We start from the raw sequence: 21453 nt of genomic DNA, 5'->3' as shown, positions 1-21453 counted from the left end.
TAGGTCAGTTGAAACAGGATGTACATGTGCTCACTTTTGAGCCTGATGGCAGAGGTTGTGAATACTTATGTCAGGACTATTCAACTGGCGGCCCGCCAAAACTTTAAATTCGTCCCGCCGAGCATCATCACCCAAATAGGCTTGCGGGAACCATTCGGAATAGGGTTGCTCATGCATACAGCAAAGCACATGTGTCCCAATGAAGCAGCATGGGGGTGAGTAGAATAAGATGGCACTATTGACCCTGAAAATAAAATGAAAAAATAAATCGCAAAAATCTGACTTTTGAGAGCCGAGCTGTGGCACTTTCAAAAGAAACATCTAAATTTCGATGTCCTGCCCCTAAAAACTTTGGGCTCTTGAAACTGCGGCCCTCTCCATTTTGTAGTTGAATAGTCCTGACTTATGTACAAGTGATTTCTTAAGTTTTTTATTAGTAGTTAATTCCAGAAAAAAAAAAACTGGTTCACATTGTCAATAGGGGTATTGTGTGAAGAATTTTGAGGACATAAATGAATCTATTGCATTTTAGAATAAGGCACTGTATATTTATTATGCTTACAGGATTCAAACAGTAAAATGAGAGTTATATGTTGGCAATCAAGGGCACATGAACAAAAAATAGTAAACATAGATGCTATTCATGGGAGTGGCCAAAAATTAGATTCGCATCCAAATCATTATTTTTATTACTATTTTTTCTGAATCGATTCATAATTTTCTTGAAAATTTTGAGTTTTTTAGCAATTTTTGGGCCACATTTTTTGGATTAAAACATTAAACAACTATTATTGACATTATTGTTTTACTGATACTGTTACATTTATTATGGTTTTCAGTAGTGAGAGTCCAGTCCATAGTGGATCTAGCATAATAGTGAGAGTCCAGTCCATTGTGGATCTAACATAATAGTGAGAGTCCAGTCCAAAGTGGATCCAACATAATAGTGTGAGAGTCTAGTTCATAGTGGATCTAACATAATAGTGAGAGTCCAGTCCATAGTGGATCTAACATAATAGTGAGAGTCCAGTCCATAGTGGATCTAACATAATAGTGAGAGTCCAGTCCATAGTGGATCTAACATAATAGTGAGAGTCCAGTCCAAAGTGGATCTAACATAATAGTGAGAGTCCAGTCCATAGTGGATCTAACATAATAGTGTGAGTCCAGTCCAAAGTGGATCTAACATAATAGTGAGAGTCCAGTCCAAAGTGGATCTAACATAATAGTGAGAGTCCAGTCCATAGTGGATCTAACATTAGTGAGAGTCCAGTCCATAGTGGATCTAACATAATAGTGAGAGTCCAGTCCATAGTGGATCTAACATAATAGTGAGAGTCCAGTCCATAGTGGATCTAACATAATAGTGAGAGTCCAGTCCATAGTGGATCTAACATAATAGTGAGGGTCCAGTCCATAGTGGATCTAATATAAGAGTGAGAGTCCAGTCCATAGTGGATCTAACATAATAGTGAGAGTCCAGTCCATAGTGGATCTAACATAATAGTGAGAGTCCAGTCCATAGTGGATCTAACATAATAGTGAGAGTCCAGTCCATAGTGGATCTAACATAATAGTGAGAGTCCAGTCCATAGTGGATCTAACATAATAGTGAGAGTCCAGTCCATAGTGGATCTAACATAATAGTGAGAGTCCAGTCCATAGTGGATCTAACATAATAGTGAGAGTCCAGTCCATAGTGGATCTAACATAATAGTGAGAGTCCAGTTCATAGTGGATCTAACATAATTGTGAGAGTCCAGTCCATAGTGGATCTAGCATAATATTGTGAGAGTCCAGTTCATAGTGGATCTAACATAATAGTGAGAGTCCAGTCCATAGTGGATCTAACATAATAGTGAGAGTCCAGTCCATAGTGGATCTAACATAATAGTGAGGGTCCAGTCCATAGTGGATCTAATATAAGAGTGAGAGTCCAGTCCATAGTGGATCTAACATAATAGTGAGAGTCCAGTCCATAGTGGATCTAACATAATAGTGAGAGTCCAGTCCATAGTGGATCTAACATAATAGTGAGAGTCCAGTCCATAGTGGATCTAACATAATAGTGAGAGTCCAGTCCATAGTGGATCTAACATAATAGTGAGAGTCCAGTCCATAGTGGATCTAACATAATAGTGAGAGTCCAGTCCATAGTGGATCTAACATAATAGTGAGAGTCCAGTTCATAGTGGATCTAACATAATTGTGAGAGTCCAGTCCATAGTGGATCTAGCATAATATTGTGAGAGTCCAGTTCATAGTGGATCTAACATAATAGTGAGAGTCCAGTCCATAGTGGATCTAACATAATAGTGAGAGTCCAGTCCATAGTGGATCTAACATAATAGTGAGGGTCCAGTCCATAGTGGATCTAATATAAGAGTGAGAGTCCAGTCCATAGTGGATCTAACATAATAGTGAGAGTCCAGTCCATAGTGGATCTAACATAATAGTGAGAGTCCAGTCCATAGTGGATCTAACATAATAGTGAGAGTCCAGTCCATAGTGGATCTAACATAATAGTGAGAGTCCAGTCCATAGTGGATCTAACATAATAGTGAGAGTCCAGTCCATAGTGGATCTAACATAATAGTGAGAGTCCAGTCCACAGTGGATCTAACATAATAGTGAGAGTCCAGTCCATAGTGGATCTAACATAATAGTGTGAGTCCAGTCCAAAGTGGATCTAACATAATAGTGAGAGTCCAGTCCAAAGTGGATCTAACATAATAGTGAGAGTCCAGTCCATAGTGGATCTAACATTAGTGAGAGTCCAGTCCATAGTGGATCTAACATAATAGTGAGAGTCCAGTCCATAGTGGATCTAACATAATAGTGAGAGTCCAGTCCATAGTGGATCTAACATAATAGTGAGAGTCCAGTCCATAGTGGATCTAACATAATAGTGAGGGTCCAGTCCATAGTGGATCTAATATAAGAGTGAGAGTCCAGTCCATAGTGGATCTAACATAATAGTGAGAGTCCAGTCCATAGTGGATCTAACATAATAGTGAGAGTCCAGTCCATAGTGGATCTAACATAATAGTGAGAGTCCAGTCCAAAGTGGATCTAACATAATAGTGAGAGTCCAGTCCATAGTGGATCTAACATAATAGTGAGAGTCCAGTCCATAGTGGATCTAACATAATAGTGAAAGTCCAGTCCATAGTGGATCTAACAATAGTGAGAGTCCAGTCCATAGTGGATCTAACATAATAGTGAGAGTCCAGTCCATAGTGGATCTAACATAATAGTGAGAGTCCTGTCCATAGTGGATCTAACATAATAGTGAGAGTCCAGTCCATAGTGGATCTAACATAATAGTGAGAGTCCAGTCCAAAGTGGATCTAACATAATAGTGAGAGTCCAGTCTATAGTGGATCTAGCATAATAGTTTTAGAGTCCAGTCCATAGTGGATCCAACATAATAATGAGTCCAGTTCATAGTGGATTGAACATAATATTGTGAGAGTCCAGCCCATAGTGGATCCAACATAATAGTGAGAGTCCAGTCCATAGTGGATCTAACATAATAGTGAGAGTCCAGTCCATAGTGGATCTAACATAATAGTGAGAGTCCAGTCCATAGTGGATCTAACATAATAGTGAGAGTCCAGTCCATAGTGGATCTAACATAAGAGTGAGAGTGCAGTCCATAGTGGATCTAATATAATAGTGAGAGTCTAGTCCATAGTGGATCTAACATAATAGTGAGAGTCCAGTCCATAGTGGATCTAACATAATAGTGAGAGTCCAGTCCATAGTGGATCCAACATAAGAGTGAGAGTCCAGTCCATAGTGGATCTAACATAATAGTGAGAGTCCAGTCCATAGTGGATCTAACATAAGAGTGAGAGTGCAGTCCATAGTGGATCTAATATAATAGTGAGAGTCCAGTCCATAGTGGATCTAACATAATAGTGAGAGTCCAGTCCATAGTGGATCTAACATAATAGTGAGAGTCCAGTCCATAGTGGATCTAACATAATAGTGAGAGTCTAGTCCATAGTGGATCTAACATAATAGTGAGAGTCCAGTCCATAGTGGATCTAACATAATAGTGAGAGTCTAGTCCATAGTGGATCTAACATAATAGTGAGAGTCCAGTCCATAGTGGATCTAACATAATAGTGAGAGTCCAGTCCATAGTGGATCTAACATAATAGTGAGAGTCCAGTCCATAGTGGATCTAACATAATAGTGAGAGTCCAGTCCATAGTGGATCTAACATAATAGTGTGAGAGTCCAGTCCATAGTTGATCTAACATAATAGTGAGAGTCCAGTCCATAGTGGATCTAGCATAATAGTGGGAGTCCAGTCCATAGTGGATCTAGCATAATAGTGAGAGTCCAGTCCATAGTGGATCTAACATAATAGTGAGAGTCCAGTCCATAGTGGATCCAACATAAGAGTGAGAGTCCAGTCCATAGTGGATCTAACATAATAGTGAGAGTCCAGTCCATAGTGGATCTAGCATAATAGTGGGAGTCCAGTCCATAGTGGATCTAGCATAATAGTTTTAGAGTCCAGTCCATAGTGGATCCAACATAATAATGAGTCCAGTTCATAGTGGATTAAACATAATATTGTGAGAGTCCAGTCCATAGTGGATCTAGAATAATAGTGTGACAGTCCAGTCCATAGTGGATCTAACATAATAGTGAGAGTCCAGTCCATAGTGGATCTAACATAATAGTGAGAGTCCAGTCCATAGTGGATCCAACATAAGAGTGAGAGTCCAGTCCATAGTGGATCTAACATAATAGTGAGAGTCCAGTCCATAGTGGATCTAACATAATAGTGAGAGTCCAGTCCATAGTGGATCTAACATAATAGTGAAAGTCCAGTCCATAGTGGATCTAACATAATAGTGTGAGAGTCCAGTCCATAGTGGATCTAACATAATAGTGAAAGTCCAGTCCATAGTGGATCTAACATAATAGTGTGAGAGTCCAGCCCATAGTGGATCTAACATAATAGTGAGAGTCCAGTCCATAGTGGATCTAACATAATAGTGAGAGTCCAGTCCGAAGTGGATCTAACATAATAGTGAGAGTCCAGTCCATAGTGGATCTAACATAATAGTGAGAGTCCAGTCCATAGTGGATCTAACATAATAGTGAGAGTCCAGTCCATAGTGGATCTAACATAATAGTGAGAGTCCAGTCCATAGTGGATCTAACATAATAGTGAGAGTCCAGTCCATAGTGGATCTAACATAATAGTGAGAGTCCAGTCCATAGTGGATCTAACATAATAGTGTGAGAGTCCAGTCCATAGTTGATCTAACATAATAGTGAGAGTCCAGTCCATAGTGGATCTAGCATAATAGTGGGAGTCCAGTCCATAGTGGATCTAGCATAATAGTGAGAGTCCAGTCCATAGTGGATCTAACATAATAGTGAGAGTCCAGTCCATAGTGGATCCAACATAAGAGTGAGAGTCCAGTCCATAGTGGATCTAACATAATAGTGAGAGTCCAGTCCATAGTGGATCTAGCATAATAGTGGGAGTCCAGTCCATAGTGGATCTAGCATAATAGTTTTAGAGTCCAGTCCATAGTGGATCCAACATAATAATGAGTCCAGTTCATAGTGGATTAAACATAATATTGTGAGAGTCCAGTCCATAGTGGATCTAGAATAATAGTGTGACAGTCCAGTCCATAGTGGATCTAACATAATAGTGAGAGTCCAGTCCATAGTGGATCTAACATAATAGTGAGAGTCCAGTCCATAGTGGATCCAACATAAGAGTGAGAGTCCAGTCCATAGTGGATCTAACATAATAGTGAGAGTCCAGTCCATAGTGGATCTAACATAATAGTGAGAGTCCAGTCCATAGTGGATCTAACATAATAGTGAAAGTCCAGTCCATAGTGGATCTAACATAATAGTGTGAGAGTCCAGCCCATAGTGGATCTAACATAATAGTGAGAGTCCAGTCCATAGTGGATCTAACATAATAGTGAGAGTCCAGTCCGAAGTGGATCTAACATAATAGTGAGAGTCCAGTCCATAGTGGATCTAACATAATAGTGAGAGTCCAGTCCATAGTGGATCTAACATAATAGTGAGAGTCCAGTCCATAGTGGATCTAACATAATAGTGAGAGTCCAGTCCATAGTGGATCTAACATAATAGTGAGAGTCCAGTCCATAGTGGATCTAACATAATAGTGAGAGTCCAGTCCATAGTGGATCTAACATAATAGTGAGAGTCCAGTCCATAGTGGATCTAACATAATAGTGAGAGTCCAGTCCATAGTGGATCTAACATAATAGTGAGTCCAGTCCATAGTGGATCTAACATAATAGTGAGAGTCCAGTCCATAGTGGATCTAACATAATAGTGAGAGTCCAGTCCATAGTGGATCTAACATAATAGTGAGAGTCCAGTCCATAGTGGATCTAACATAATAGTGAGATTCCAGTCCATAGTGGATCTAACATAATAGTGAGAGTCCAGTCCATAGTGGATCTAACATAATAGTGAGAGTCCAGTCCAAAGTGGATCTAACATAATAGTGAGAGTCCAGTCCATAGTGGATCTAACATAATAGTGTGAGTCCAGTCCAAAGTGGATCTAACATAATAGTGAGAGTCCAGTCCAAAGTGGATCTAACATAATAGTGAGAGTCCAGTCCATAGTGGATCTAACATTAGTGAGAGTCCAGTCCATAGTGGATCTAACATAATAGTGAGAGTCCAGTCCATAGTGGATCTAACATAATAGTGAGAGTCCAGTCCATAGTGGATCTAACATAATAGTGAGAGTCCAGTCCATAGTGGATCTAACATAATAGTGAGGGTCCAGTCCATAGTGGATCTAATATAAGAGTGAGAGTCCAGTCCATAGTGGATCCAACATAATAATGAAAGTCCAGTCCAAAGTGGATCTAACATAATAGTGAGAGTCCAGTCCATAGTGGATCTAACATAATAGTGAGAGTCCAGTCCATAGTGGATCTAACATAATAGTGAGAGTCCAGTCCATAGTGGATCTAACATAATAGTGAGAGTCCAGTCCATAGTGGATCTAACATAATAGTGAGAGTCCAGTCCAAAGTGGATCTAACATAATAGTGAGAGTCCAGTCCAAAGTGGATCTAACATAATAGTGAGAGTCCAGTCCATAGTGGATCTAACATAATAGTGAAAGTCCAGTCCATAGTGGATCTAACAATAGTGAGAGTCCAGTCCATAGTGGATCTAACATAATAGTGAGAGTCCAGTCCATAGTGGATCTAACATAATAGTGAGAGTCCTGTCCATAGTGGATCTAACATAATAGTGAGAGTCCAGTTCATAGTGGATCTAACATAATAGTGAGAGTCCAGTCCAAAGTGGATCTAACATAATAGTGAGAGTCCAGTCCATAGTGGATCTAGCATAATAGTTTTAGAGTCCAGTCCATAGTGGATCCAACATAATAATGAGTCCAGTTCATAGTGGATTGAACATAATATTGTGAGAGTCCAGTCCATAGTGGATCCAACATAATAGTGAGAGTCCAGTCCATAGTGGATCTAACATAATAGTGAGAGTCCAGTCCATAGTGGATCTAACATAATAGTGAGAGTCCAGTCCATAGTGGATCTAACATAATAGTGAGAGTCCAGTCCATAGTGGATCTAACATAAGAGTGAGAGTGCAGTCCATAGTGGATCTAATATAATAGTGAGAGTCTAGTCCATAGTGGATCTAACATAATAGTGAGAGTCCAGTCCATAGTGGATCTAACATAATAGTGAGAGTCCAGTCCATAGTGGATCCAACATAAGAGTGAGAGTCCAGTCTATAGTGGATCTAACATAAGAGTGAGAGTCCAGTCTATAGTGGATCTAACATAATAGTGAGAGTCCAGTCCATAGTGGATCTAACATAATAGTGAGAGTCCAGTCCATAGTTGATCTAACATAATAGTGAGAGTCCAGTCCATAGTGGATCTAGCATAATAGTGGGAGTCCAGTCCATAGTGGATCTAGCATAATAGTGAGAGTCCAGTCCATAGTGGATCTAACATAATAGTGAGAGTCCAGTCCATAGTGGATCCAACATAAGAGTGAGAGTCCAGTCCATAGTGGATCTAACATAATAGTGAGAGTCCAGTCCATAGTGGATCTAGCATAATAGTGGGAGTCCAGTCCATAGTGGATCTAGCATAATAGTTTTAGAGTCCAGTCCATAGTGGATCCAACATAATAATGAGTCCAGTTCATAGTGGATTAAACATAATATTGTGAGAGTCCAGTCCATAGTGGATCTAGAATAATAGTGTGACAGTCCAGTCCATAGTGGATCTAACATAATAGTGAGAGTCCAGTCCATAGTGGATCTAACATAATAGTGAGAGTCCAGTCCATAGTGGATCCAACATAAGAGTGAGAGTCCAGTCCATAGTGGATCTAACATAATAGTGAGAGTCCAGTCCATAGTGGATCTAACATAATAGTGAGAGTCCAGTCCATAGTGGATCTAACATAATAGTGAAAGTCCAGTCCATAGTGGATCTAACATAATAGTGTGAGAGTCCAGTCCATAGTGGATCTAACATAATAGTGAAAGTCCAGTCCATAGTGGATCTAACATAATAGTGTGAGAGTCCAGCCCATAGTGGATCTAACATAATAGTGAGAGTCCAGTCCATAGTGGATCTAACATAATAGTGAGAGTCCAGTCCGAAGTGGATCTAACATAATAGTGAGAGTCCAGTCCATAGTGGATCTAACATAATAGTGAGAGTCCAGTCCATAGTGGATCTAACATAATAGTGAGAGTCCAGTCCATAGTGGATCTAACATAATAGTGAGAGTCCAGTCCATAGTGGATCTTACATAATAGTGAGAGTCCAGTCCATAGTGGATCTAACATAATAGTGAGAGTCCAGTCCATTGTGGATCTAACGTAATAGTGAACAGTCCAGTCCATAGTGGATCTAACATAATAGTGACAGTCCAGTCCATAGTGGATCTAACATAATAGTGAGAGTCCAGTCCATAGGGGATCAAACATAATTGTGTGAGAGTCCAGTCCATAGTGGATCAAACATAATAGTGAGAGTCCGATCCATAGTGGATCTAACATAATAGTGAGAGTCCAGTCCATAGTGGATCTAACATAATAGTGAGAGTCCAGTCCATAGTGGATCTAACATAATAGTGAGAGTCCAGTCCATTGTGGATCTAACATAATAGTGAGAGTCCAGTCCAAAGTGGATCTAACATAATAGTGAGAGTCCAGTTCATAGTGGATCTAACATAATAGTGAGAGTCCAGTCCATAGTGGATCCAACTTAATAGTGAGAGTCTGATCCATAGTGGATCTAACGTAATAGTGAGAGTCCAGTCCATAGTGGATCTAACATAATAGTGAGAGTCCGATCCATAGTGGATCTAACATAATAGTGAGAGTCCAGTCCATAGTGGATCTAACATAATAGTGAGAGTCCGATCCATAGTGGATCTAACGTAATAGTGAGAGTCCAGTCCATAGTGGATCTAACGTAATAGTGACAGTCCAGTCCATAGTGGATCTAGCATAATAGTGAGAGCCCAGTCCATAGTGGATCCAACACAATAGTGAGAGTCCAGTCCAAAGTGGATCCAACATAATAGTGAGAGTCCAGTCCATAGTGGATCTAACATAACATTGTGAGAGTCCAGTCCATAGTGGATCTAACATAATAGTGAGAGCCCAGTTGATCTTATATTGTGAGAGTCCAGTCCATAGTGGATCTAACATAATAGTGAGAGTCCAGTCCATAGTGGATCTAACATAATAATGAAAGTCCAGTCCAAAGTGGATCTAACATAATAGTGAGAGTCCAGTCCAAAGTGGATCTAACATAATAGTGAGAGTCCAGTCCAAAGTGGATCTAACATAATAGTGAGTCCAGTCCATAGTGGATCTAACATAATAGTGAGAGTCCAGTCCATAGTGGATCTAACATAATAGTGAGAGTCCAGTCCATAGTGGATCTAACATAATAGTGAGAGTCCAGTCCATAGTGGATCTAACATAATAGTGAAAGTCCAGTCCATAGTGGATCTAACAATAGTGAGAGTCCAGTCCAAAGTGGGGCCAGCAGGAGATCATCTTGAGTGTAGACAGGTCAGCAATGCACAGACGGCAGATCAACTGGTCTGGTCCTATTAGACCTGTTTCCACTGTAATCCACATTTATTGGGTCAGATCAGTAATTACAATAATCAAGGTCCTCAAGAAGGTGGCATCGTCACCAAGGAAATAAAACTGAACCACAAGACCATGGCACCCATCTCATAGCACACGCAATGATGCCACAGTGATGTCAGGTGTGATGTCTTAGAAGATCATAGCACTTACAAAGCGACCAATCACCCTCTGACTAACTGGGGCCTGCTATGATGTGCTGTGATGTATGAAGCAACCTCACAGGCTCACTTGCTCTCTGACCCTGTCACACTCCGGCAGCCATTTTGGGAGGGAAGTCCTGCTAAAAGAAGCCAGCACACACCGTGGGATGTCATTGACGCCTGTCAATCATGTTTTGGCGGGCGATTGCGTCACTTCCGCCGACACCTGTCGTCCATTTAGCGTGTAATTGAAGTCACATGGTGCCCTCCTGTTTCCCAGCGAGATGGCTCAGCCTCGCCGCGTCCAGCTGACGTCTTTGACATGTCAAGTTCACTCGGCGGACTTTAGCTCCGCGGCGCTGCGGGTCGGGAAAGAAGCCGTCGTTTCCGGTGCCGGTGCCGGACCTTCGTCGGAGGTTGAGGCGGGCTCGACCCGCCTGGTGGTCGGCTTGTTCGAGCCCAATGACCGCAGCTTCCCCGAGTTTAGCTACGCGCAGCTGCTGGAGAAAAAGGTAGAGTCCAACTTATTCTGTCTTTAAATTGTGTTCTGCTTTGTTTTGTTTTTTTATTCTAGTTAAAATGTAAAAAAAAAAAAATGAAAAAGTTAATGACTTTACCTTTTACATGCTAGTGTTTGTGTCACGTGTTTGTTTTGTCACGTGTTTGTTTTGTTTTTTTATCCTCGTGTGAACCAGCCTCCTATTTAGTGGACATTATACAACATTTTATGATATCATATATATTTATATATATATATATATATATATATATATATATATATAGATAGATGTGTATATATGTATGTATATAAATATATGTGTGTATAAATATATGTGTATAGATGTGTGTGTATGTATATGCATGTAAATATATATGTATGTATGTATATATGTGTATGTATATATATATGCATGTGTGTATAAGAAGATATAGTATATTACATATGTAATATTTTGTGTATATATAATTATTATATAAGATATTTATATATTGTGTATGTATATTTATATATATTATGTATTATAGCATACAATGTATTACATATTATGTAATTTTGTGTATAATATTTTGTATATACATTATATATTTTATTTATACATATATTTGTATATGTATATCTGTGTCTTTGTAATATATATATATATATATATATATTAGGGCTGCGAATCTTTGGGTGTCCCATGATTCGTTTCAATATCGATTCTTGGGGTCGCGATTCGGTTATATATAGATTTTTTTCGATTCAACCTGATTCTCGATTCAAAAACGATATTTTTCCGATTCAAAATGATTCTGTATTCATTCAATACATAGATTTCAGCAGGATCTACCCCAGTCTGCTGACATGCTACAGAGTAGTAGATTTTTTTTTTTTTTTAACTTTTATAATTGTAAAGGACAATGTTTTATCAACTGAATGCAATAATGTAAATTTGTTTGAACTTTTAAACGAACCAAAAATACGATTTATTTTATTTTTGTGAAAACATTGGACACAGTGTGTTGTCCAGCTTATGAGATGCCATGCAAGTGTAAGCCACTGTGACACTATTGTTCTTTTTTTTTAATTTGATAAATGTCTAATGATAATGTCAATGAGGGATTTTTAATCACTGCTATGCTGAAATTATAACTAATATTGATACTGTTGTTGATAATATTCATTTTTGTTTCACTACTTTTGGTTTGTTCTGTGTGGTGTTTGTGTCTCCTCTCAATTGCTCTGTTTATTGCAGTTCTGAGTGTTGCTGGGTCAGGTTCGGTTTTGGAATTGGATTGCATTGTTATGGTATTGCTGTGTAGTGGTTTGTTGGATTGCTAAAAACAAATAAAAATAAAAATCAATTTAAAAAAAAAAAAAGAGAGAATCGATTCAGAATAGCACAACGTATTCGATTCGTATTCGAATCGATTTTTTACCACACCCCTTTATATATATATATATATATATATATATATATATATATATATATATATATATATATACACACACATATGTGTGTGTGTGTGTGTGTGTGTGTATGTATAATAGCATACAATATATTACATATTATGTAATTTTGTGTATTTATAGTGATTATTATATAAGATATTTGTATAATATTTTTATATATATTATATAATGTGTGTGTATATATATATATATATATATATATATATATATATATATATATATATCTCCATTCTTCCATTTTCTACCACTTATTCCCTTCGGGGTCGCGGGGGTTGCCAGGGCCTATTTCAGCTCAAATCGGGCGGAAGGCAGAGTACACACTGGACAAGTCGCCACCTCATCACAGGGCCGACACGGACAACATTCACTATACAAAATACATTGACCGAAAACATATGTCCACTACAGAAGACGTGGGTTTCATTAAGCAGTGGCGTATTAAGTCATTTGGGGCCGGGGGTCGGCAACGGGCAGCTTTCGAGCCACAAGCCCTAGTGCAGTGGTGTCAGTAAAATAGAATTGAATAGAACAGGGGTAGGGAATGTACGGCTCTACAGCCGGATGTGGCTCTTTTGATGACTGCATCTGGCTCTCAGATAAATCTTAGCTGACATTGCTTAACACGCTAAGTAATGAATAATTCTGCTGGTAATCACAGTGTTAAAAACGTTCAAAATATAAAACATTCTCGTGCATTTTAACCCGTCCGTCCTTTTTCTACCGCACCTGTTCAAGAAGTCGCATTAATGGTAAATATTTTATATATTATGGGTTAGCTTCAGAATAACAATGTTATTAACAAGAATAAGAGACTTATACTGTAAACATGTTGGTCTTACTTAAAAATGCACGCATTTAGTTAAAACAGAATGCTGGATGACAGCAAAGACTTAACAGCGGGTGGAGCAGATGGCGTCCACAAAGTACATCCGTACATGACGTGACCATAAATAATGTCCACACGAAGAAGGATAGCGTCCGCGCAACTTAAATAGTCTGGATTGCTAAAACAAAGCAGGTGTGGGGTAAAGCGTCCAAGGAAGACATTAAACTGCTTCAGGAAAATTCCAACAAAAGAGGAAGAGCCACCTAAATAGGAGCACAAGACAAGAACTAAAAGACTACACCCAGGAAAACACCAAAAAAGTCAAAATAAGTCATGGCGTGATGTGACAGGTGGTGACAGTACACCTACTTTGAGACAAGACCTATAGTGATGCATGCTTGGTTATGCTTTAAAGCAGGGGTCACCAACCTTTTTGAAACCAAGAGCTACTTCTTGGGTACTGATTAATGCGAAGGGCTACCAGTTTGATACACACTTGAATAAATTGCCAGAAATAGCCAATTTGCTCAATTTACCTTTAATAAATAAATGTGTATATATATTTTAAAAAAGGGGAATTTCTGTCTGTCATTCCGTCGTACATTTTTTTCCTTTTACGGAAGGTTTTTTGTAGGGAATAAATGATGGAAAAAACACAACTGAACTTTTTAAAAGAGGAGAAAACAAACAAAAAAAAAAGTATTTTTTTTAAAATTAAAATTAATTAAAATCTTCGATTTCAACTCTTTAAAATTCAAAGTTCAACCGAAAAAATTAAGAGGAAAACTAGCTAATTCGAATCTTTTAGAAAAAATTTAACAAAGAATTTATGGAACATCATTAGTAATTTTTCCTGATTAAGATTAATTTTAGAATTTTGATGACATGTTTTAAATAGGTAAAAATCCAATCTGCATTTTGTTAGAATATATAACAAATTGGGCCAAGCTATATTTCTAACAAAGACAAATCATTATTTCTTCTAGATTTTCCAGAACAAAAATTTTAAATGAAATTCAAAAGACTTTGAAATAATATTTAAATTTGATTCTACAGATTTTCTAGATTTGCCAGAATATTTTTTTTTCATTTTAATCATTGTAAGTTTGAAGAAATATTTCACAAATATTCTTCGTCGAAAAAGCAGAAGCTAAAATGAAGAATTATATTTAGCATTTTTTATTATTCTTTACAATAAAAAAATAAATTTGCTTGAACATTGATTTAAATTGTCAGGAAAGAAGAGGAAGGAATTTAAAAGGTAAAAAGGTATATGTGTTTAAAAATCCTAAAATCCTTTTTAAGGTTGTATTTTTTCTCTAAAATTGTCTTTCTGAAAGTCTTAAGAAGCAAAGTAAAAATATAAATTAATGTATTTAAACAAGTGAAGACCAAGTCTTTAAAATATTTTCTTGGATTTTCAAATTCTATTTGAGTTTTGTCTCTCTTAGAATTAAAATTGTCTAGCAAAGCAAGACCAGCTTGCTAGTAAATAAATACATTTAAAAAAATAGAGGCAGCTCACTGGTAAGTGCTGCTATTTGAGCTATTTTTAGAACAGGCCAGCGGGCGACTCATCTGGTCCTTACGGGCGACCTGGTGCCCGCGGGCACCGCGTTGGTGACCCCAGCTCTAAAGTCATATCCAACAAATGCGAGAATGACTTTTTATTGTCAATATCGGCTACTGAGTTTAATTTTTTTCTGTTTTCTGCTGGTGGTGTGCCTCAGAATTTTTTCAATAAAAAAATACGTGCCTTGGCTCAGAAGGTTGAAAACTCAAACATTTGACAACCAAACAATTAAACAAGGCGACTCGGTAGAGAATCTGGGTATTATCTTTGACCCAACTCTCTCCTTTGAGGCACACATTAAAAGCGTTACTAAAACTGCCTTCTTTCATCTCCGTAATATCGCTAAAATTCGCTCCATTCTGTCCACTAAAGACGCTGAGATCATTATCCATGCGTTTGTTACGTCTCGCCTCGACTACTGTAACGTATTATTTTCGGGTCTCCCCATGTCTAGCATTAAAAGATTACAGTTGGTACAAAATGCGGCTGCTAGACTTTTGACAAGAACAAGAAAGTTTGATCACATTACGCCTGTACTGTATATACCTTTATATACATATATACATACATATATACCTGTACTGTATATACCTTTATATACATATATACATACATATATACCTATACTGTATATACCTTTATATACATATATACATACATATACACCTGTACTGTATATACCTTTATATACATATATACATACATATATACCTGTACTGTATATACCTTTATATACATATATACATACATATATACCTGTACTGGCTTCCTGTGCACTTAAGATGTGACTTTAAGGTTTTACTACTTACGTATAAAATACTACACGGTCTAGCTCCATCCTATCTTGCCGATTGTATTGTACCATATGTCCCGGCAAGAAATCTGCGTTCAAAGGACTCCGGCTTATTAGTGATTCCCAAAGCCCAAAAAAAGTCTGCGGGCTATAGAGCTTTTCATTTCGTGCTCCAGTACTCTGGAATGCCCTCCCGGTAACAGTTCGAGATGCCACCTCAGTAGAAGCATTTAAGTCTCACCTTAAAACTCATTTGTATACTCTAGCCTTTAAATAGACTCCCTTTTTAGACCAGTTGATCTGCCGTTTCTTTTCTTTTTCTCCTATGTCCCACTCTCCCTTGTGGAGGGGGTCCGGTCCGATCCGGTGGCCATGTACTGCTTGCCTGTGTATCGGCTGGGGACATATCTGCGCTGCTGATCCGCCTCCGCTTGGGATGGTTTCCTGCTGGCTCCGCTGTGAACGGGACTCTCGCTGCTGTGTTTGATCTGCTTTGGACTGGACTCTCGCGACTGTGTTGGATCCATTATGGATTGAACTTTCACAGTATCATTTTAGACCCGCTCGACATCCATTGCTTTCCTCCTCTCCAAGGTTCTCATAGTCATCATTGTCACCGACGTCCCACTGGGTGTGAGTTTTTCCTTGCCCTTATGTGGGCCTACCGAGGATGTCGTAGTGGTTTGTGCAGCCCTTTGAGACACTAGTGATTTAGGGCTATATAAGTAAACATTGATTGATTGATGATTGAAAAACATTGCCTTAATGTACTGTAACATTTTTTTAGAAGAATCACAACAAAGATGAAGTCCAGTCAAGGTCCACGTTCGAAGAGGAGGAGCAGAGGGAGAAGGACCAGTTGGCTGACATTGCTAGAAAGATGGAAGAAAAATATGTGAGTTTATATTTTGTGTTATGAAATGAACCGTGGTTTGGTGGCCACGGGATTAGGTCTCTGCTTTTTGCAGATGATGTAGTTCTGATAGCTTCATCTGACCGGGATCTTCAGCTCTCACTGGATCGGTTCGCAGCCGAGTGTGAAGCGACCGGAATGAGAATCAGCACCTCCAAGTCCGAGTCCTTGGTTCTCGCCCGGAAAAGGGTGGAGTGCCATCTCCGGGTTGGGGAGGAGACCCTGCCCCAAGTGGAGGAGTTCAAGTACCTAGGAGTCTTGTTCACGAGTGGGGGAAGAGTGGATCGTGAGATCGACAGGCGGATCGGTGCGGCGTCTTCAGTAATGCGGACGTTGTACCGATCCGTTGTGGTGAAGAAGGAGCTGAGCCGGAAGGCAAAGCTCTCAATTTACCAGTCGATCTACGTTCCCATCCTCACCTATGGTCATGAGCTTTAGGTTATGACCGAAAGGATAAGATCACGGGTACAAGCGGCCCAAATGAGTTTCCAGGGCTCTCCCTTAGAGATAGGGTGAGAAGCTCTGCCATCCGGGAGGAACTCAAAGTAAAGCCGCTGCTCCTTCACATCGAGAGGAGCCAGATGAGGTGGTTCGGGCATCTGGTCAGGATGTCACCCGAACGCCTCCCTAGGGAGGTGTTTAGGGCACGTCCAGCTGGTAGGAGGCCACGGGGAAGACCCAGGACACGTTGGAAAGACTATGTCTCCCGGCTGGCCTGGGAACGCCTCGGGATCCCCCGGGAAGAGCTAGACAAAGTGGCTGGAGATAGGGAAGTCTGGGCTTCCCTGCTTAGGCTGCTGCCCCCGCGACCCGACCTCGGATAAGCGGAAGATGATGGATGGATGGAAATGAACAGTTTTTGGGCTAAATGAAACTTTGGTGTGAAATAACTCCTCGCTCTCTCTTTGCAGGCGGTCAAGAAAAAGCAGGATCGCGTTCAAGACTTGATTGATATCGGCTACGGTTATGATGATGAAGACTCCTTCATCGACAACTCTGAGGCTGTGAGTATACTTCCTGATGAGAATTCTCACCGACCACTATATCAGTTACATCTCTTTTCATCATAAGTTCTAAACCACTTGCAATGCATTCTAACACAATTTGTCGTTTCACTACAAAGGATGTACTGTTAGGTTCAAGGCAACCCTTTCAGCTTTTTGGCTTTCCAGTTAAAAAAACATGACATATTATGTCAAGTCTGGTAAATTAAATCAAAGCTAGTAATAATTAAATTAATTGCAACTTTTTTTTTTTTTATGTAGTATGATGAGTTTGTGCCAGCCTCTATCACCACCAAATTTGGGGGCTTCTACGTCAACTCCGGCGTGCTTCATTTCCGCGAAGCTTCTGACACGGACGAGGAGAAAGCCCCTGACACCTCCAAAGTAAGCAACTAAACAATCTTTTTATGACAAGTCATGCACCTTTTTTTCATTGAATTGCCACCGGGCATATAGTTAATTTTCCTGAAGGAACCAAAGTACTATCTTATCTATCTAGTATGCGCCTGCCTTGAATTACTGCCGAGTCAAACTCGCTTCGCAAAATAATTAGCGCTTGCTTAGTATTACCGCCGGGTCAAACTCATGACGTCACGAGTGACACTTCCCCTGTCATCATTTTCAAAATGGAGGAGGCTGATTTCAATACCGGTCATTTTAAATTGCATAAAAGGAAGAAGATTAAGAGCTATTCAGTAGGATTTAAGGTCCAAGCTTACATCACACTCAATTTTTTTTACTATTTTTTAACCTATTTAAAAGATCTCATCAAAATTCTAAAATTAATCTTAATCAGGAAAAATGACTAATGATGTTCCATAAATTATTTTTTAAATTTTTTCTAAAAAGAATCGAATTAGCTAGTTTTTCTCTTAATGTTTTCGATTGAACTTTGAATTTTAAAGAGTCGAAATTGAAAATAAACTGTTTCAAAATTCAATTTTTTGTTTGTTTGTTTTCTCCTCTTTTTAAAAAGTTCAGTTGTGTTTTTTTCATCATTTATTCCCTACAAAAAACCTTCCGTAAAAGGAAAAAAATGAACGACGGAATGACAGACAGAAATTCCCCTTTTTTTTATATATATACACATTTATTTATTAAAGGTAAATTGAGCAAATTGGCTGTTTTTGGCAATTTATTTAAGTGTGTATCAAACTGGTAGCCCTTCGCATTAATCAGTACCCAAGAAGTAGCTCTTGCTTTCAAAAAGGTTGGTGACCCCTGCTTTAAAGCATAACCAAGCATGCATCAATATAGCTCTTGTCTCAAAGTAGGTGTACTGTCACCACGTGTCACATCACGCCATGACTTATTTTGACTTTTTTGGTGTTTTCCTGTGTGTAGTCTTTTAGTTCTTGTCTTGTGCTCCTATTTAGGTGGCTCTTCCTCTTTTGTTGGAATTTTCCTGAAGCAGTTTAATGTCTTCCTTGGACGCTTTACCCCACACCTGCTTTGTTTTAGCAATCCAGACTATTTAAGTTGCGCGGACGCTATCCTTCTTCGTGTGGACATTGTTGATTTGTCACGTCATGTACGGATGTACTTTGTGGACGCCATCTGCTCCACCCGCTGTTAAGTCTTTGCTGTCATCCAGCATTCTGTTTTAACTAAATGCGTGCATTTTTAAGTAAGACCAACATGGGAAGAAGATTAAGAGCTATTCAGTAGGAGTTAAGGTCCAAGCTTACATTACACTCAATTTTTTTACTATTTTTTAACCTATTTAAAACATGTCATCAAAATTCTAAAATTAATCATAATCAGGAAAAATGACTAATGATGTTCCATAAATACTTTTTAAAAAATTTTCTAAAAAGATTCAAATTAGCTAGTTTTTCTCTTAATTTTTTCGGTTGAACTTTGAATTTTAAAGAGTCGAAATTGAAGATAAACTATGTTTCAAAATTCAGGGTTTTTTTTGTTTGTTTTCTCCTCTTTTAAAAAGTTCAGTTGTGTTGTTTTCATCATTTATTCCCTACAAAAACCTTCTGTAAAAGGAAAAAAATGTACGACGGAATGACAGACAGAAATTCCCATTTTTTTTATATATATATATAGATTTATTTATTAAAGGTAAATTGAGCAAATTGGCTATTTCTGGCAATTTATTTAAGTGTGTATCAAACTGGTAGCCCTTCGCATTAATCAGTACCCAAGAAGTAGCTCTTGGTATCTAAAAGGTTGGTGACCCCTGCTTTAAAGCATAACCAAGCATGCATCAATATAGCTCTACATATAAATGGGTTGTACTTGTATAGCGCTTTTCTACCTTCAAGGTACTCAAAGCGCTTTGACACTACTTCCACATTTACCCATTCACACACACATTCACACACTGATGGAGGGAGCTGCCATGCAAGGCGCCAACCAGCACCCATCAGGAGCAAGGGTGAAGTGTCTTGCTCAGGACACAACGGACGTGACGAGGTTGGTACTAGGTGGGAATTGAACCAGGGACCCTCGGGTTGCACACGGCCACTCTACCACTGCGCCACGCCGTCCCCTATGTAAAAAAAATTAAATAAACCACATGTTAGTGCACCAGTCGAGGAAAATAATCAAACTCCATAAAAACGACTTAAAAAAGTTAAAAAACTTATTGGGATGTTACCATTTAGGGGTCAATTGTATGGAATATGTACTTTACTGTGCAATCTACTAGTAAAAGTCTCAATCAAAAAAAGCACTTTATATGTAGAAAGGTTTTGTTAGGAAACCATTTTGAGCCTTATCTTAGTTTTTATTTTATATATGTTGACCACATTAACCCAAATTTGGTAAATTAATAACCAAAAAAATGTATATTTTGTTGTTTTATTAATGTACCAAAAATGAACCGAAACGTGACATCTAAACCGAGGTACGTACCGAACCAAAATTTTTGTGTACCGTTACACCCCTACTGTACATAATTAACCTAGTTTGATGCTGATATACACTGGCTTTTCTATTGACATGCTACTGATTAACATTCGCGATTTGACATTTATTTTCAACACCTTCAAATTCGCAGCGGGCATGTAATAAGTACAATACTTTAACACTTTGTAGAAAGACAGCAAATAATGAAATGACCAACACACTATAAACCAGGGGTGCCCATTACGTCGATCGCGAGCTACCAGTCGACCGCGGGGGGTGTGTCAGTCGATCTCCAGCCAGGCTTTTAAAAAAAATAGACCTAAAAATGAGTGATCATCAATCTTCACCAAGACGTCACTTAAATGACATTCACGGTACCGGAGGGTCTTGTGAGATGACGCTGGCTGCTGCAAGATCATTATTATGAAAATATGACCGAGAGGAAGGCGAGAAACACTTTTTATTTCAACAGACTCTCGCGCCGTACCTTCCGTCAAAACTCTAAAGGCCGACTGCACATTTCCTAGCATGAAGCAGGGCTTTTATTGTGAAGATAGGAAATGTGCAGTCGGCCTTTCGAGTTTTGACGGGAAGGGACGGCGCGAAAGTCTGTTGAAATAAAAAGTGTTTCTCGCCTTCCTCTCTGTCATTTTTTCATAATAATGAACTGGCAGCAGCCAGCGTCATCTCACAAGACCCTCGGGTGCCGTGAATGTCAATCAAGCAAGCTACGGAATTTGCCGCCAATGTTTTTCTTGTAAAGTGTATGGAAGCTGGATGAATTAGATGCCAAAAAGCAACCACTTTCATGTGGTATTGTACAGAAAGGACAACTTTTTTTCTCCTCCATTTGAAAATGTGGGCGTTATCATCATTACTGTCTGATTCCAATCAATGCAAGTCATCAGAATCAGGTAATACACCAACTTATATTCTTTGTGAAAGAAAGACATCTATGTGTGTTACACATGCTTGTATTATCATTAAACACATTTAACTTGTTTACAAAAATGTCTCTTTCATAAATAAATAAATATAAATGATATATATAAATGAAGTAGATCCCCTCGAGTTGGTCAATTGAAAAGTAGCTCGCCTGCAGAAAAATTGTGGGCACCCCTGCCATAAACTATACACTACTGCCATCTGATGTATTGGACTTGCAATTGCAAATGTGACTGCGAAATGT

At 38.8% G+C, this 21453-nt stretch overlaps 1 protein-coding gene across 8 annotated transcripts in view; it reads left to right on the top strand.

Annotated features, from left to right (window-relative positions):
• Positions 1–21453, top strand: part of ubn1 (ubinuclein 1) — a 240863-nt gene that overhangs the window by 202694 nt on the left and 16716 nt on the right. For 6 of the 8 annotated variants that reach the window (XM_061880359.1, XM_061880360.1, XM_061880362.1 and 3 more), the window contains 3 exons: positions 16273–16380; positions 17310–17402; positions 17664–17786. In XM_061880359.1, the coding sequence (XP_061736343.1) occupies positions 16273–16380; positions 17310–17402; positions 17664–17786 (324 nt within the window). Of the gene's footprint in view, positions 1–10477; positions 10852–16272; positions 16381–17309; positions 17403–17663; positions 17787–21453 lie in introns of those variants that run through there. The other 2 variants (XM_061880358.1, XM_061880356.1) reach the window with 2 other exon arrangements.

The sequence above is a fragment of the Nerophis ophidion genome, linkage group LG20 (assembly GCF_033978795.1).
Source record: "Nerophis ophidion isolate RoL-2023_Sa linkage group LG20, RoL_Noph_v1.0, whole genome shotgun sequence".
Taxonomy (NCBI): Eukaryota; Metazoa; Chordata; class Actinopteri; order Syngnathiformes; family Syngnathidae; genus Nerophis; species Nerophis ophidion.
This window is presented reverse-complemented; position numbering and strand designations above follow the sequence as displayed.